A 15222-nucleotide genomic window follows, 5' to 3' on the forward strand; every position below is an offset into this window, starting at 1 on the left:
AAACACATCTCCCCGTTCCCACCCTCCATACCCTACCCTAGAAGAAGAAGTTGGTAAGAGTACTGGTTAGGTACTTCCACAAAATTACTACTTCATCCCTGAGGGCCAAAATCAGCAGTCCTTTTCACTGACGTGGGATTGCAGGTGTGCTTGAGCTGGAGGAGGGGATTTTTCCAATTAATATTTTGTTCTTTTCGAATTAGTACAACAGTCAGTATCTAAAATGTGTAATTTGCACCTAATTAATATCAAGGTTCATTTTTTTTTTGACACCATGAAAAATCCTGTAAATGACAAATATGGGTGCTGCAGCTGGGAATCTTCTGAGCTATTTTCCTCAATTTCAACTAAAAGGGGAGAAACGAAAGGCACAGGACGTAATTAGTTTCAAGAAGTCGAGAGGGATGAATATTAGTACGTGCCAAAGAGTCCCAAACCACAATTTCAATGGAGGAATATGATAAATGGTCGGAAAGATTTAGAATTACCACTTTTTTTTTTTTTTTTTTTGATGAAGTGAGTGTTCGGATCAATTCTTACGGGGCCCGACTAATCCCATTTCGATCCGGGTAGAGAGATTCCATCTCCCGAACGCGCGTTAACAGCGAGACTCGAACTCTGATTGCCTAAAAGGTCGCCGTACCCTACATAGGAGGAGCGGACCACAACTCCGTGTTTTCCATGGAGAGGGAGAAATTTGCCGGAGGTTCAATCGTGGCATGGTGCAAACTTTGCATAGAAACATCAACCAGCCAATCTCTCTAAGTCCCATCAATTCCTGCACTGCACGTAATATATACGTCAGTCAATTGAATTCTGAAATTCTAGTTTCGCCTCGACCACCCCACATCGATATCATCCGTCTTTATCAGCTTTCCTGTCCTCATTGCATGATTCAATCTCTTCTGTATATTCTGCCTCTTTATTGTACTATCCACATGTTTATATATAAAACTCCACGTCTGTAACATCTCAGCCCAATTGTCTCGTCTGCATGTCTTAGCTCGATGTAGGGTTTCTGGCATTGCTTGGCCTATGAAAATTTTTTATTATTTTGTTTGTATGCAAATTTTAGCCAGCCAATGAGGTATTATTGTAAGTGGGTTAGAATTAATAATACTAATTTGTCATCAAATTATATGCTTTTGGTGATAATTAACCAGAGGTCACAGCCCCCTTTTCAATATTCAGTATCATCTTCGCGAAAGAAAACACAGGGGAGCTACAGCAATGGTCGGTCGAATAGGTAAGGCAAAAGCATGATAAAGTTGAAATTGAGGACCAAATTCATCAGCGAAATCTTCTTTATGAGTCAGAAATGACACATCCAATACGTGGAAAAACTTTTGCTCAAAAAAAAAAAAAAAATTTTTTTTTTTTTTATTTTGAGGAAAAACTTCAGATTCATGTATTGCCTCCAAATGCAGAGAGACGAAAAATTAGCTAGGCTTAATGCGGTGAGTCACACCCTCATTATCAAGGACAAGGACAAGGACATGCAGCTAAGAGAAGAATCCACATCTCTTCCATTTTCTAACTTAAGTAATTTTTGTATACTGTAAAACTCGCACCTGAGAGCTGAGCTAAGACATGCGTCTGATATATTTAGGTAAGAAGCTGGATTGCTGTCTTTTACAGAAAAAATTTTACGTTCTTCTCGAACATATTTTTCAATCACTTTTTTATTTCATATATATCAAATCATTACATTATATTTTTTCAACAAAAACTCTTAAAAATAACAATTCGGACGAACTTTTAGAAGTTGGGGACTTGCTTAGATTTCGTATCCCAATAGTTGTTGATCTCCTCGTCTCTTTTTAACTAAGTTAACCTATTCCAAAGAAAACCTACAGCCACTAACTTACCCCGGCACTGATGACACAGCAGAGACAACAATGTGCCATTAATTATAGGAAAATGTTAAGTGTCTGTGATGCCGCAAAGGTGTTTCGAGTGCAACACTAATTTTGGCATAGAGATGTACGAGCACAAAGAGTGGTTGGATTGATCATTTTTTTTAAAAAATAAGTTTTTAAATACAATATTACAGTAATATATAATAACTCAAAAAACATCTCATCCATACAATATATCAAAATTTTTAAAAAAATTTTATAGTAAAAATTTTTCATACATACTGTTATTGTAAAATTTTTTAAAAATATTCAAAAAATAGTTAATCAAAACGGTGGTGTTTCACTGGATTCGACTACTGTGGGTACCGTCTGACTCTACGTATGGTAGATAAAAGAAGTCCGTTGAAACGAGAAATGGACACGTACGGTAAATTATTAATGCAATTGGAGTTTGTGATACAAAATGCACAAAGCATGATAGAAGACCCACACGCGCAGCCATTGGGGGATTAATTGGATTCCAAGCATGAAACAATAAAGACGGAAAAGTAATAGTAAATAATAAAAAAAATTACTGGTAGTGGAGGGGGTATGAAAATAAATACAATAAAATATAAGAAGGTACCGATTTGAAATATAAAATAACTATCAAGTGCAATTATTAGGGACATCTCAGCTATTTGCCGGACGGAGTACGTTGGCAAAAACGTTGAACTGAAAAATTAAATGGGTTAAGGGCACTAAGCTCCCTAATGTTTGGTGTCATTTGCGTGTTATCATTTTGTTTGACTAGTAAATTATTTGTTAAATTTTATTTGCTTTCGTCATTAACATATTTTTTAATTATTTTTTATCTCATATAGATCACATAAAAAGGTGCTATAATATTTTATTTTTTAAAAAAATTATTCCAAATAATCTACTATCCAAACGCTCTCATTTTTGCAGCTTACTCTTTGTTAATTCACATTAGATTTTACTAGTTAAAAAATGTCAAAAGTTTTAATACCGCCTTCATTTTCTTCTGTTCTGTTTTTCCTACCCAAGCTTTTCATGCCATCCATTTCTAGCCATAAAATTTTTTTTTGGTTTTTGGAAATCAAGAACTAAGATCCAACTATATTCCGTTTTTATTAAAAAGTAAATTTGAAACTTTTCTATTGTTAAAAAAAATTCCTCTTTAAATTATAAATATCAATAAATGGAGGTAAGATACAAAGGTTGTAAGATATATCTCATACATATGTATTTTTTTTAGCAATTGTTTGATGATGAAATTATTTTGTTTTATATCCTACAATATAGTTCAAGGGCATGTGATTTTCTTAAATAGTTGGATCCCATTTTTAAGAACACTCTCTGGAAGCCCAAAAAAAAAAAAAAAAAACAGAAGATCTTCTTTTTGAATATTGTTTCTACTAATTGTTATTTTGAGGTCACTAATGTCTTTTTTGCTAAATTATTCGCTCAAATCAATTAGTCAAAGGGAGAAAGTGCAACAAAAAATAATAATATGTTAGAGGAGAAAGTGTTTTTAGCACAAAGTTAATCTGCTCATAATAGGAAAGGGCTATAGTGAGTCAACTCGATTCGTGGGCTAATTTGGATAAAACGTAGAATAGTTTCAAACCTGATCAAATAATGCAATGAAATTTAAACATATTACAACTCATAAATTCACAATTGTCTCCAATAAATAAGGTATCACTGCGCATGAAATAGAACCTAACATGTGTAATATAGAAAATAGTTAATTTTTGTTTAATTATTTATAGTACCTAATTAGGTTGTAATTGATTTGTACTTTCCTCTGTACATAAAATTTAATGTATAATGGATAATTTAATCCTATAATAATAATGTTAATTTATGGGAACAAACAAATGAATTGTAAAAAAAAAAAAAAAAAAAAGCATCGTAGTAACTAGCAAGGAAGGATGTTGGGACTTTGATTAAACAAGGAGAAAAAATAAGGACGAATGTAAATATTGCCACTGAGCCCCACTGCTTCATAGTCAGGCGCGTTGTAACTAAGTGCTTCTACACGACTCGCCTCCGGGCCACAAAGCAAAGCGATCGAGATTTGATACAGCAACTTACGTGTCCATTTCGGCACGCAAGCGGGCTCTGTGGTGGTGGGAACCGTCAGACGACATTTTCCACTGTAGAGCGATCCAATCTGGAGTCTTGGATAAGTGAGGCGGCCGCGGATGTCGACTAATTACAGCACTAATAAAATAATTAAGAGTCTCCATCAGCGTCAGAGAGACAGAGTGAGTAGACATATACGGGCGGCCAATGCCGTTTGTGAGCACGGAACGGCAGCTGATTGAGAAGAAATCCAGTGCAGGCCTACTTTGTGAGCGTGGCCATCATATCACATGCTCATGTCATCTCGCACGCACCATATAGTTCTCGCTTTCTTTTGTGTTTTGGGGTCGCGAAAGGATAATTCTGGTGTCATCTGTTTTCTTTGCAAAGGTTATGAGCTGGCTAGATCAAGTAGTGATTAATCAATTAGTTGTATCCAGCGTTTCAAACCAGCTTAGAGAAGGAGAGAAAGATGGAGTTTTCGAGGACATGAGATTTGATTGTCAATTGCAAATAACCCCGGCGCTGGGAATGAAATTTTGATCTTTTGATGAACTATTTGCTTTTCATGTTGCCTTGTTTTCTTTGAATTTGTAGCATGCACGTAATTGGTAGTGATTCATGCTCCCTTAGGTTACTATTCTTCCATGGAACTTGATGACAAATTTCAAAATTTTGTGCCAGATGAGATACTGCTAGTTTCAGATAGCAAAATTTTCGATATGCTGCTGGTTCATAATTAATGTATCAGTCCAAATGCTCAGTTTATAAGTATGATCTGAGGAACAAAATAGATACAGGATGATCGATCCTAAGTCAAAGCTATGTTTTACATGGACTCTTTTTCCATTTTCTTTTCTGCTCTTCCAAGTCAGAAACTGGAAACCAACTGCTAGAGGTGGCTCCGAGGAATTCACAACCAGGCAGAGAATATATAGCACCAGCAAAAATATCAGCATCTTAGTGCGCAATGCCACTGTAAAGAGTCAACACGCCAGCATGCAATGAAGCCTCAGCTCGTGGAACAAGGTATACAGTTCCTCTGCAAGTGGAGTTCACTAATTTGATTTGGAACACAAGGCATTGAGTCTCACGATATTGCCAATGCTCGTATGCTACCCTTAAAAACTAAAAGGAGAACCAATCGTCCACGCATATGATAGTATATAACTGCGAGGGGGCAAAGAATGAGAGAGAAGGAAAATATGTTGAAAATCCTGGAAAACTCGGCCAAAAAGTAAATTGGCAGAAGATTTACCAGGCAGCGAAGATCCCTTCAGATAACGATCTTAAAGAAACCAAGAACATATAGCAAAAGAAGCCTATCGACCCTTCAGTGGATCTAAAATCATCAGAAGAAAATTTGTTTCATCTTCATGATATATTAGCTGAATGTACATGTCATGAAGGCCGTAAATACGCAGTGTAGTAAAAGAATTAGTGAGAAGATCCTGTCATCACGGTTCTGAGTCTCCTCAGCTCGGAGCAAGGTTCAGGCCAAACGATAAACGATATGATACGACACTATAGATAGAATATTAAATAGCAATATAGCATCAGCAGTAGTAGGGAAAGATATACATAACAGAAGAAACAACATATTTTGTAGCTGCTGACAGAAAAAAAAAAAAAAAAATGAAAGAGTGAGAGAGAATTTCTAAATTTCAGAAACGCACTGGAAAATTAAAGATCCCATAATCGATTGAGTGTAATCACCTTGATGACATTATAAGATCCCATAATGTCAAGCAATACATTACCAAATAAAACTTTAGGGTCCTTAGCATTAGCATTGTATTTTCAAGTCTGTCATCAAACCAAAACTAAAGAAATTCAAGAAAATAATCGCCACACAGTATCACACTTGGGAACCCAAAGTAAGCTTTGGTAATAATGATCAAGTCAGATCACATGATGGTGCAGTTATTGGCGGTATAATCATCATAGGGGTACGTATGTGGGCGGTACGACGATCCATAACCTTGATGGTAGTGATTGTAATAATTATAAGGATTCTGGTGATCTGCCATTGTCGACCTCCTTGGTGGGTAGAACTGCTGTTGCCATCCCGGGCTTCTGTACCTGCTATAGCTGTGGGGTTCATCGTAATTCCTGTAGCCATAGTTGCTGTAATTATGATAGTCATCACCGCGCGGGTTCATCACCGGATGCTTCAGCTTCACCCATGCCAGCTCCGCATGCTTCCCAGTTCTGGCTAATGCCTTGAGAAGCATGTTTGGATCCACCTCCCCGTACACTTTAGCCAGCCCTTCTTGTGCATCCAAGTCTACTGAATACACTCCTGCCAATCAGTTAAAAATGGAGAGAGGACATGAATTTTCATGCATATAAGGAGAACCGACCTCCTTTTATTGGAGGGATTTCTTCTGCTAATTCATAGTCAATTTAGATCCAGGGAGACTTCTAATTTTCTTTCATCATCTCCTAGCAACATTAGGCAGGCGGGCTAGAAAGGCAAGAAGGGGTAGTGTTGAAGCTACAAGAAGCCAAGTCATGTCTTCTGCCATCACAAATGCAGTACAGGTATTTGATATATAAAACTAGTGGATAAGAGTAATCTGTAACTTCCAAATTCATAGCATATGTTACATTTTTATTTTTTTTGTTCCATTTTCCTTCTACAATATTATAGTTCAATAATTATAATGCATGGTGCCAAAACATTAAATAATAGAACTCAATCTCATAACTTATAATTGCACAACTATATATTATATCATCATGTCGATGGCAATTTCAAGTGGACAAGAACCATAACTTAAACAAAATTTAATATGGATGATTACCAATAACAGAACTCAGCACTTCGACCACCTTCATCTTACACGCCTCACAATTGACATTCACTTTCAAGATACAACACTGCCATGCCATAATTGTAATAAATTAGCTACGTACAAATAGGTGTTTGCATTTTGAATTTTTTTTCCACAAAAAAAAAAAAAGGGTACCACTTACTGCATCTGCATAAGGCTCCATTGCACCACTGACGGAAATATCACCAACTGATCCAAGAGAAACAAGAAAAAATACACTAATCATGCTTTTGACTGTTAATAAAAAAAAATTAATTGTATACCAATCACCCACCATGATTACTTATCCAAGATTCAGTAAAATATGATATGTAAACAATTACTTGAAAAGAAGCAAAAAAAAAAAAAATATATATATATAATAATAATAATAATAATTTTTTTTTCCCAACAACATATATAATGCATCAGGCAATAATATTTAATTTTAAAGACAGACGAGAGACCAAACAATAATACATGCATCAAGAAGAAGAAGTATTGAGACGCACGAGAGAAACCAAAAAACAGGAAGGGAACCTCTTGATTGCCTTGAGTACTACTACTGCTAGGGATTTGGGCAATTGTAACGGTACATCCCTCGCGCAACAACAACGTATGTATATATATAAAAGAAAATCTTATGGTTTTGGTAGCCAATTCTGTAATATTGGAAAATGAGGCCTTAACATAGAAATAGAACCTATATATTATGAGAATCAAAATTTCCATTATGAGGTTTTGGATATAGAAATAGAAGTTGTAAGAATGCATTAATTTCCTTATATACTGGAATTGAATATTGCTTGAAATATTTTAAGAAATGCTACTAGAAGTTAATTGCTTCGCGAGAAGGAAAAGGAAAGAAAAGCTGCCTCGACCTTGAGGGTGTAAATTTGCGGTACGTACAGCTTTGTTAATCTAAGTTTCCTCAAATATTTTACGAATAGCTGCTATTTTAAGAATAGGAAAGAAATATTCTTGAGATTGCTATAAAATTTTGTGAAAATAAATATCCTTGTATAATACAATTGAACATGGTTTAAAGTATATTAAGAGTAAGAATTTTTTTTGGGGACATAGAAATTACCATGTGAATACATACAATCACAATTATTGCACCTCGTGCATTCAGACACCTACCTTTTTTTTTTTCAAATTAATTACAATTTTTTAGCACATAAAAATTACGCTAAACTTATCATGTGAATACATACGATCACAATTATTGCACCTCGTGCATTCAGACACCTTTTTGAAATTAATTACAAATACTCCTACCCACATGACAGTACTAACATTATTGGAGGAGCAATTTGTCTACTGAAAACTTCTAATGCCATCAAAAATGTCATCGGACTGGGTTTTGCGCATTCAAAATTCAAATATATGGTGCGAAAGTGTGAGCATATTGATTTGAAGCCTAACAGGATTTGTCGGCATTTATGCAGCGAATATTAATTTTGCATCAAATTTTTATATAGAAAGAGTTAAACTAGTGATATCATATTTCAATTTTTCTTTTCAACTAGATCCGGGTAAAATCTCTTCATAATTCATATACGATATTCAAAATCCAGCAGAACATACGTATCGAACAAGAAGCCTGTAGACATGAAACTGTCAAAAGACAATTTGCTTTATCTTTAATGACTATAATGTGGAAAAGTCTGAAGTAACGATAGTTATGGTAACGAAACTACTTTTACCTGATATAACAGGTAAAAATACTTTTAGCGACCATTTGATGACCTGTTGTACTGGTCATCTAAATAAAATAGTACCTAAAATTTTGGTTAGTAAGTTTTGCATAAAAAATAGTAAGTTAACTCGATATATTAGTAAATTTTATGTCTCAAAAAGTAAACTTGAATAAATATGGAACTAACTCTTTTTTTTGAAGTAAAATACTACTCTATATCTGAAACCTAGTTTTTGGAGTGTAAGTTTAGTTCAAGTAATAATAAGTTTTTATAGATTAATAGTAAATATTGTTGATAGAATAGTAAATTTGGTTAATCATCAAAACTTAATAGTTTGTGGCATAAATTTACTATTTTACTTAAAGAAACTTACAATTGTACGTATCATTTATAAATGTTATATGTTTGAAACATTTTAAATATACTATGAAAACTTTTTTTTTTTTTGCATATGACCTTATAAAATATGTAAGAATAATTTGTCATATTTTAAATTTTTAATTATGGAAAAATAAACAACTAAGTTCCCAAAATATTTCACTTTTATTGTTAAAAAAATCTCAACTTGTTGGTTAAATTCAAAATAATTCTATTGTCAAAACTACTTTTTCTCAAATTAACTTTCATGATTAGATGTGAGATACAAATATGGTAAAATATCCCTCATACATATGTCAAGGATATTTCAGACTTTTAGTAAAAAAAAAATTTTGTTGTTAAAATAACATATATCATAGTGTACTAATTATTTTAGGACCATTTTATAGGTGAACTAAATTTAATTAAAATTATACAATAGATTATACATGCATGTGATTTTCATTTATAATTATTGGATCCTATTCTTATGAACAATCTCCTAAGGAAAAAAATCAAGATCATACTGATTTTCTTATATTAATTGTTATACTAATTTTGTCATTTTTATTATTATATTATTTCTCATTTTGTTTAGGCTTTTACTCTTATTATTTCTTGTGTCTCAAATGTAAATTTATTAAAACTTTATCATCCTATTATATTCATAGGTGTTAAATTATAAAAATTTTGATATATAAACAAATAATATTCTATATATAACTAGGAAGATTTGTTGTTATTGTTATTCGAGCTTTCAAACCTTTCAAAAATTGAAAATGATTAAAAGGTTATAATACGACAAAATTTTATTAAATATTTTACAAGATTATGTGAAAAGTCAAACTATTTTTCATAGTATTTTAAAATATCTAAATAATTTTTTTAAATTATACCTATAATCATGTATTATACAGGTATATTATGAGTACTTACTAACTAAGGTACTAAGAATTAATCATTAATAAAACATCTTATCGTTATTTCAAATGAATTTCCTAATACTAGTTTGAAATATGTTTTAAAATAAAATAGCACATGTGTCCCATAAATCAGTAAGTTTTGATTATTAATCAATTTACCATGTTATTAGTAAGAGTTACTATTTATGTATAAAAACTTACTATTACCTGAATTAAACTTACTCTCTAAAAAGTAAGTTTGGGAAATAAAGTAGTAATTTATTTATTTAAAAAGTAAGTTTAATATTTATTCCAACTTACCTTTTGAAGTATAAAAGTTACTAATTTATTACTGTTAACTTATTATTTTAGATAGAAAACTTACTAGAATAGTAAATTTGGTTAACCATCAAGACTTACTAGTTTGTGGCATAAATTTACTATTTTACTTAAAGAAACTTATATGAAACAAGTATTAGGAAGTTTATTTAAAATAATACTAACACTTTTTTATTAATGATTGAAATTTAATATTATAGTTAGTAATTGTTGGTAACGTAAATGTATAATATATGATTGTGTGTATCATTCATCAATGTTATGTGTTTTAAGCATTTTAATAAATGTATGTATAATTTACAAAGGTTATGTGTTCTAATAAATTTATTTTCTAGGTCACAAGTATAAAAGTTAAATTTGTACTAATGTGGCATAATCTTTGAAAACTATAGTAAATTTATCCACATATTTAGTTCCGTGAGATTCAAATATATTTTGTATCATTTACAATATGGATTTATATGCACATTTTTTTATCAAACTTACTTTTAATTGGCAAATAGTATGTAAATTATTAAAAATGGCATTTTATAATAATCATAATTTTTATAGGTGAATTGTATATAAATTGCTAAAATTGCCAATTTATAAATGATCAAATGTTACTACTTTATGGCATATATTAGTTTGGTCAACTAAAAAATTATCGTAATTAAGTGTACGTTGGTTGTTGAATTGAAATTTGCACCCCTGTCACTATTTTGTTATTTCTACCACAAGTTTTTCTAATCAAAGTAAAACAAAGTCAAATATCTTTTCCTTTTGTATACAGTATTTATATTTAGTTAAAAATTAATAAACCATGATTACATTTCATAATTTCTAATGAAATTAGTAACATTTTCTAAATAAATTGGAATAATCTGTAAAATATGTTATTTTTTTACCAATATAATTAGGGGTGACAATCGGGTCCAAATCGGAGTGGCGGGTCGGGTTGAGACCCAGGTATAAGAGAAAACTGGATGACCCGAACTTGACCCGCCAAGCCGAAATCGGTCAGGATATCTGACCCAAATCTGAAAATTCCAGGTTGTCTGGTTGGCGGGAGGACCCGAATGACCCAAAACTTAATTTTAATTTATTAATTTACCACTATAATTTCTAATTCACACAAGGTAGATATACCATCCAACATATGAATGGCAACACGGGGTAAAGATGAATTGTAATATATTTGCAGCCAATCAATCTTGTTGCAAACATGCTTCGGATAGACTTTGAGGAGAACCATAAAGATCAAACATATAACACATGGTACATGCCAACTTTCTTCACGGTAGGTTGACATATCATTAACGGATTATGTTTGTCATCAATTCATATTTTTTTGAAAATTTTGTGAATTGTGATAAAATTGTGCAGTGCAAATTACAAACTGCCGAACCTGACCTTACAACTATTTCAATATATTTTGATGCTGATAGATATGGAGGAGACATTGAGATGTGTGAGAAGGTTCATTAAATAATGCTTAAAATTTATGCATATTTTTTGGGTTTTAAACTAATTTTTATTAAGTAATTACATGTTCTTGGCAGATATTTGTCCCAATAAATGAAGATAACCAACATTGGTATTGCACACTAGTTGACTTTGGCGAAAAGAAAGTGTACATATTGGATTCGTTGCCTAATTCAACAAAGCAACGAGGTGTTGTGGTTAGAAAGTTAGTAAGTATCATTTTAAGTTGTGTAGCAAATAATGATACGGAAATTTTGTGTTACAATCGCGATTTTATTTTTGGATAATAGGTTCAGGATCTTGATACTGTACTACAGCACAAATTTGGGGATAAGTACAAGTTTCAGGCATCGTTATTTGAAGTTGACGAATCTGCTAACATTCCTAAACAGCTGAATGGGTAACTTTCATTAATTATGCTGTTGTGCAGTGCATTGGAATCTCTTCTCTCATTTATTGTGATGATTGATTTACATGCAGCTATGATTGTGGTGTATACGTTATTAATTTCATGAAGTCATCTGAAGTGGAACAAATGAGTTCACTCATGGTACAGTTTTGTAATTTAATATGCATTTTTTGTGGTAAATAATTTTAAATGTCATTGTAACCGTTATCTTTACTTGCATGGTTAACTCACTAATTCTATTATGGTGTCATGAATTTTCAGTTTCAATCCGAGACTGAACGTTTTAACATTGCAATGGAATTGGTCCTACACCGTAAGAATGCATGGGGATTTCTTCTACAAGATCATCTGCAGAGAAGATGAACAATACAAGTCTTCGTAGTTGGGAAAAAATTCTAATTTATCTTGACTATTTCTAGCTGAATACCAAGTACTTTATAAGGCAGAAGAACGTGCTTTATATTTGCTATTCTCCTATCTTACTAAATGTGCTTTATATTTGAAGAGAGAAGCGGTACTCTCCCGAGTGCATATGACAAACACTAATTACTAATTAAAAGGAATCTGAACTAAACAGAAATCTCTGTATTATTTTCAACAATTACTACTTTAGACTATAGAGCCCTTCTTTGACTGAGAATTTTGTACCAAATACATAACGCAGGACCACCCACGACGTTAGTAGCCATTGGGTAGTCATGGGAGTTGCTAACATTAATAGTTTATCAAGTTTACTCGAGCAAATGCAACTTTCAGTTAAACATTATGCAACTTTCAGTTAAACATTTTGGCTTTGCCAATTTTGATTACTGAAAATACAAAAAATTCATAATCAAAGCGGGCTGAGTTCCAAATGGAAATTAACACGCGTGAGTTGTGACATCCTAGAAACTTACATAGGACATAGACACAGGAACAAATAGACCAAGAAAGTAGTTTTTTCCTTTGGTCGAGCATTCAATTTTTGACCAATTCTTCCATCCCTCTCTATCTCCCACTTATACTTTCACACTCCACTCCCTAAAAACCAAAAGAAATTCTGTTAATAACCTTGGATAATAGTAAATGATGACAAGAATAATAGTAAAACATATTCATGCTTCAAGACCCTAAGCTTTAGCAGCACAACAAGCCATGTGAGAGACATTTCTATAGTAAACCACATGTACCAATTTTAAACTACCTTCGAAGAAATGTAAAGCATCCTAAAATTTTTGAGCAAAGTCCATCTGAAAAATCTGTACCCTCTCAAGAATAAAATTTCTTAATGGTCTTGGCTGAAATCTGGTTCATTCACTACAAAACCATCACAAGATTTGTATTAAAAAAAAGCCACAACAACACATAATCATAGCAAATAGGTAACATAAAACTTAGGCCTCAAGAAGCAAAAAATGTACCTGGATATTTCCGTCTCCTAACAAGCTATTGTTTCGTACATGACTTTGGATTAATGAAGGATTGCATGCCCACATTAATGCCTATTCAAATGGAAATACAGCACAATTATATTTCATGTCTCGACACAAAAATAAAAGCAAGCTATATATTACCTGACCAGGAAGAATGATCTCAAACCAGTTACTATCCATTAGCTCGTTGATCATACCCAACATTGGAATCCTACGCAGCCCATACCCAAAGATTGCTGAAAGTTATGTTAAATTGCATAATTCCCTTGGAACGACTAGAATTTAAGAGGGGAAGGAGAAAAATACTATCTAGATTCAAAAATAACTGAGTAACTATAGTAACAGTCCATTTGGCAATTAGAACTTTTAATTTTCTCACCCGTCAAGAGTAGCAATCATAACATACAAATTTCTCTTTGACATTTCACCAAACATCTTATATGCATTCACAAATTAATCACATTTAACTTAAACGCCTAGTCTCAAGTCCTTTTCTAGATGTTTCATATGGCTATTAAGCATATTTTACCCGTAGACAATCAAAACTACAACCATTTCCTAGATGTTTCAACGGACATTTTCAGGCCCAAAATTGCAATAAAATCTTCAAAATCCCAGCCTTGATTTCGCAAGAAAATCTTGACAAACAAAACAAATGAAAAATAAATAAATTACAGCAATATAGTCAAACGATTTCAGGTGGACATGATGGACTAACCTCGGCACTGCTCTCTTTGATTGGCTACCACCGTCGCAAAACCCTTTTGTTGTGTCTGCATATGGCAGCACCCAAAACCAACCGATCGATGAGAAAGGATAGAGGGAAAGTGTGAACTAAAGATGAAAATTTTGAAGTGAGAAATTTTATTCAATTGTAATCACCTATTGCTATGGACCAAGGTGGAAACCTTGGCCTGGGAATTCAATCGTATCATTGGAACTGAGAACTAAATAAGAAGAAGGCAGATGACTTTAAAGAGATAGGTGATACCCGAAAGTGTTTTAGGAACCCAAAACCGTTTTCAGGAACCGGAACATTTTTTTTAACTTAAATATGTACATTTTTAACTTTTAGTATTAGTAAGTTTGAATGAACAATAAGTAAATTTTGTCAAATAATAAGTAAATTAAATTACTCAAAGTGTAAATTTGTATTTCTGACTAAAACTTATCTTTCAGGCATATACTTACTAGTTTTAATTAAAAAGTTACTAAAGTTCATCAATAATTGTATGACTCTTCTCCAAAACAGATTGACAATGCTCAAACTGGAATTTATTTGTACAAAAATTTCAGCTTCAACAAATATACTGGTCCTATCATGCTCATATGATTTAGGACTCATAGCTTCTTTTAATTTCAAGCTCTAAAAAAGGTTACAAGTGCTTTCCTTTACAAAAAGGAAGTGCCAAGAGCACATATAGACGATCATCTTAGTGAAATAGTACTATAAAAACCTACAGGTTCACAGTACCGTACAATATTTTGGGCAAAATACCAACTGACTGCATAGACAATGCCTACTATGGACAAAATGGAAGTTACTCAACTGGGAAGAGTCTCCCACAAAATGGGAAAACTCTGGACTGCGGACTGGGATGGCAGCAATCTGGTCTTAAAGCAAACAAAGAAACATGCATGAAGGAACCTTACCAACCATGTTGCAAAAGGAAAAGGATCAAGAAATTCTCCGACAAGAGAAACAGCAGAGAAACAGCAAATTTTGCATAGAGTTCAGCAATGTTAAAAAATGGCCAATGCTCAAAAATTAAAAGAATGATTGTGTATTCTGTTTTTCTAAGCAACAGTAGTCCATAAATTGACCAGAAATCCGAGAACGATGATAATGCAATTAAATAAACAAAATCTC

The 15222-nt window shown here is 32.7% G+C and overlaps 2 protein-coding genes across 2 annotated transcripts; one reads left to right on the top strand and one right to left on the bottom strand.

Annotated features, from left to right (window-relative positions):
- Positions 1-5626: 5626 nt before the first annotated feature.
- On the bottom strand, positions 5627-6971 carry LOC113728123 (uncharacterized). The gene is made up of 3 exons (XM_027252637.2): positions 6930-6971; positions 6758-6833; positions 5627-6252 (listed from the first exon to the last, which is right to left on the bottom strand). The coding sequence occupies exons 1-3, from the start codon at positions 6948-6950 to the stop codon at positions 5858-5860; spliced, it is 492 nt and encodes a 163-aa protein (XP_027108438.1). The 5' UTR covers positions 6951-6971; the 3' UTR covers positions 5627-5857.
- Positions 6972-11271: 4300 nt separating this feature from the next.
- LOC113724711 (putative ubiquitin-like-specific protease 1B) lies at positions 11272-12303 on the top strand. Its single transcript, XM_027247586.1, has 6 exons — positions 11272-11346; positions 11433-11525; positions 11609-11728; positions 11822-11931; positions 12012-12081; positions 12202-12303. The coding sequence occupies exons 1-6, from the start codon at positions 11272-11274 to the stop codon at positions 12301-12303; spliced, it is 570 nt and encodes a 189-aa protein (XP_027103387.1).
- Positions 12304-15222: the final 2919 nt, after the last annotated feature.

Source organism: Coffea arabica, chromosome 2c (assembly GCF_036785885.1).
Source record: "Coffea arabica cultivar ET-39 chromosome 2c, Coffea Arabica ET-39 HiFi, whole genome shotgun sequence".
Lineage (NCBI taxonomy): Eukaryota > Viridiplantae > Streptophyta > Magnoliopsida > Gentianales > Rubiaceae > Coffea > Coffea arabica.